Source organism: Pteropus vampyrus, unplaced genomic scaffold (genome assembly GCF_000151845.1).
Source record: "Pteropus vampyrus isolate Shadow unplaced genomic scaffold, Pvam_2.0 Scaffold499, whole genome shotgun sequence".
In the NCBI taxonomy this organism is placed as follows: Eukaryota; Metazoa; Chordata; class Mammalia; order Chiroptera; family Pteropodidae; genus Pteropus; species Pteropus vampyrus.
Window position 1 is genome coordinate 293,159 of NW_011889280.1, and position 3,229 is coordinate 296,387.

Genomic DNA, 3,229 nt, shown 5'->3' on the forward strand with positions numbered 1-3,229 from the left:
TGGATGGATGTTATGCGCACCTGGGTTTGTGTTAAAGTCCCACCTGGAAGTGGAAGGCTTTCTAGAACCTTCCCCTCTGGGTTACCATACTGCTATCACCCCACCCAGCAGAGATCTGAGTGTCTGTCTCTCCCACCCGATGGTGCCCCCCACCCAGGGGCAGGGACGGGGCAGCCCAATTCATCTCTCGTCCCCACCACCGCCCGGCACGGGGCCAGGCACACAGCAGGTGCTTAAGCAGCATGTGCTGCATGAATCGGGGCCCAGGACGGTGACGTTGGAGGACTCGGGCGCTGGCCCATCCCCCAGGAAGTGACTAGGTGATACCCCGGGACTAGGTGATACCCCGGGACTGGGCTGGGGGTGCCCTCGGCTGGGAGCTGGGACTTGGAGCTCCTACACCCCTGACATCAACCGTGGGGCCAGTCTCCTCCCCGCTGTGTGGCCCTGGTCACTGTCCCCACTCTGAGGAGTGTCTGCAGGAGGTACATCACAGCTCCAGGCGGAGAGAGAGGGTGCGCGAGAAAATACACAATGCAGTGCCCCCCGTGCGCGGCCCTCATGCCCACTGTTACTGCGGGAATGACTTCCACGAGGATGAACGCTTGCTGGCATTTTCAAATCCCCAGCGTGCCCCCTCCCCGCCCCCCGAGACACAGCAGGGCCGGGGCCACGCTCCCCAGCCCCAGCTGGCTCACAGCTGTCAGCTACAGCAAACAGCTGGAACCCAAAACGCTGGCAAGGATGTGATGTGTGCCCCTCAGAGAACTTGGGGGGGACCAAGAGAAACCAACCAATCAAACAAATAAAAGAACACCCAAATCACACATGTGCATGCATGCGCGTGCACGCACGCGCGTGCACACACACGCACACTCACACACACACACTCACATTCAATACTCTGACATGGATAGGCCCACGGGCCACTACTGGAGGGGACAGAGGCAAGGGAACCATGGATACGACGCACAGGCCTAAATCCTTCTGGCTCGAATGGCCAGAGGAGTTTTGTGTTGGTCATCTTGAGTCCACAATGGTGTCGCCTCTCAGAAGCCACCAGCCCAAAATGGGACTATTGCTTGCGGACGGGTGGCTCAGAATCCCCTCCCCCGCACCTCCGGGCCCCCACCCTGAGTTTGCTCCTAATCAAAGAAGCCCGCGGAAGGGGGTTTTGGGCACAGGTGGCATCTCCTCCTCCGCCGCCACCACGGCTGCCTCGGCTCTTCTCGGCGTCTCTGTTGAAGTTGTTCTTTTTCGAGGCTGCACTGTGTGCTCCGGGTCTCACCTCCCCCATCCTGAGGCACGGCAAAAGGGTTTTCTGGGGAAGAAGGAAACAAAATATCACATGGCGTCTCCTCCACGGGGACACCCTGGGGACATTTCTCTCGGCCCTCAGTGCCAGGAGGAGCCAGTTTTCCTCTGAGCCGTGACCTGTCTTTGTCTCCTGCATATCAAAGAACATTCGACATTAAGACTGGAAGTAGAACAGGCCAGCCCGTGGACACGGGTTCCACAGAGACCTAGTGCTGCTGCCCCAGGGGTGAAGACAAGGAAAAGCATAGTGTCAGCAGTGGAGCGAAAGACCCCAAATCACAATTAGTTGCAGACGATGTACACAGAAAATCCAAGAGCATCAACGGGTTAATTATTAGAACAGACATAGTTCTATAGTGTAGTGGTGAGCATGTCTGCTTTATATGCAGAAGGTCCTGGGTTCGCGCCCAGTGGAGCCACGGTCCATGGTCTTCGGCCATGCCACCCTGAACAAGCTCAATGTCTGATCTTGGAAACTAAGCAGGGTCGGGCCTTGTTAGTACTTGGATGGGAGACCACCTAGGAAGAGTAGGTGCTGTAGGCATAAATAATAATAATAATAAAATTATTAGAACAGAGAGTGCAGATATAAAGATACGATTTTCAATCCATGAGAAACAGATCAATTTATAAAACCAACGGTGTTCATCCACCTCAACAATTACCAGCATGACTGATTATAAGTCTTGGCTTGGGACAGTCCCAAGTAACAGCTGCTGTTCCGACATATTTGTAATATCCTTCCCCTTTCATGCTCAGAAGTATTCTGATTTTGACGTTCAACCATATGCTCACCCTTGTGATAGCAAATTAAAAAATATTAAGAACAAATATAGATACCACCCATATTTATAATAAAAACCATTATGAATCATAGAATTGTACCACTGGATACAACCATATCATATAAACTCATGGAAGGGAAACCAGGGCTCTCCCGGCACAGGAGACCAATGGGGCGGGTCAGGACAGCAAACACCGCCCACGGGCACTTACAGCTTTGATCAGCAGGGTTAAGTTGCCCTAGTTGCTTCTCCTCTCAAAACCACCTCCAAACGACAACAATGAGGAACAGAAACAAAAACTCCATCTGTGGCAGGTATTGTGAATTCTCTGTCTTGTATCCATCTGCAGTAAGGCAACTGCCCAGTCACAAACACTCACCCTTCCAGACTCCTTTGCAGACAGAGGTGGTCACATGACCCAATCTGGCCAATGCCGTGTAAATGGAAATCTACTGGGAAGGCGACATGAATCTAGTAAGGGCATGAGAATGAAGGGCCCTCACTCATGCGGGTGGCATGGAAAGCAGAGAGAAACTTGGTTCTGGTGGCAGTCCCCGACTGCCCGCCTCCACACCAGAGCAGCTGGGTTTCTGCTACATGCATCTGATTATAGCTCTTAACGGATAAAACATCTTCAACCAAGCTCCAGTATATGTGAGCAGGGGCAAGGCATGCAGTTGAGAGAGGGGCTCTGACAAAGTCAGCACAGCCCACATTTCCAGAGCACTGGATGCTCCAAGAGGCCGAGCCAACCCCCGCTCCCCTGCATCGTTGGGAACATGTGTATGGACTCTCAGGGTGAGAGATTCCATGGCGCCTTTGCCTCTGCTTCACAGAAAAAAGCCAGGTCCTAGTCTCCCATCACCTGCTCTATCTTTGCTTTATCTTTCTCCACGGACGTATCTCCACCTAGAATACCTCATACTGTACTTGCTGCTCCAGGTTACTGTTTGTCTTCCCCAATTGAAAAGTAAGCTACAAGAAGGCCGAGGTATTTGCATGTTGTGTTCATTTTTGCACTGCCGGGGTCTAGAACAGACACTGGCATAGAGTAGGGGTTTAATAAATATCTGTCGAATGAATGAACCAAGAATTTAAAGCCCAGATGAATCATCGTTAAAGTACAA

At 52.2% G+C, this 3,229-nt stretch overlaps 1 protein-coding gene and 1 pseudogene across 1 annotated transcript in view; one reads left to right on the forward strand and one right to left on the reverse strand.

The window, feature by feature from the left end:
• Positions 1 to 1,177: 1,177 nt before the first annotated feature.
• The window catches only part of SHISAL1 (shisa like 1), a 49,536-nt gene continuing 47,484 nt past the window's right edge, over positions 1,178 to 3,229 (reverse strand). The window contains exon 5 of the mRNA XM_011382978.2: positions 1,178 to 1,321. Coding sequence (XP_011381280.1) covers position 1,321 — 1 coding nt within the window. The 3' untranslated portion in view covers positions 1,178 to 1,320. The remainder of the gene's footprint in view (positions 1,322 to 3,229) is intronic.
• LOC111732861 lies at positions 1,746 to 1,861 on the forward strand (annotated as a pseudogene).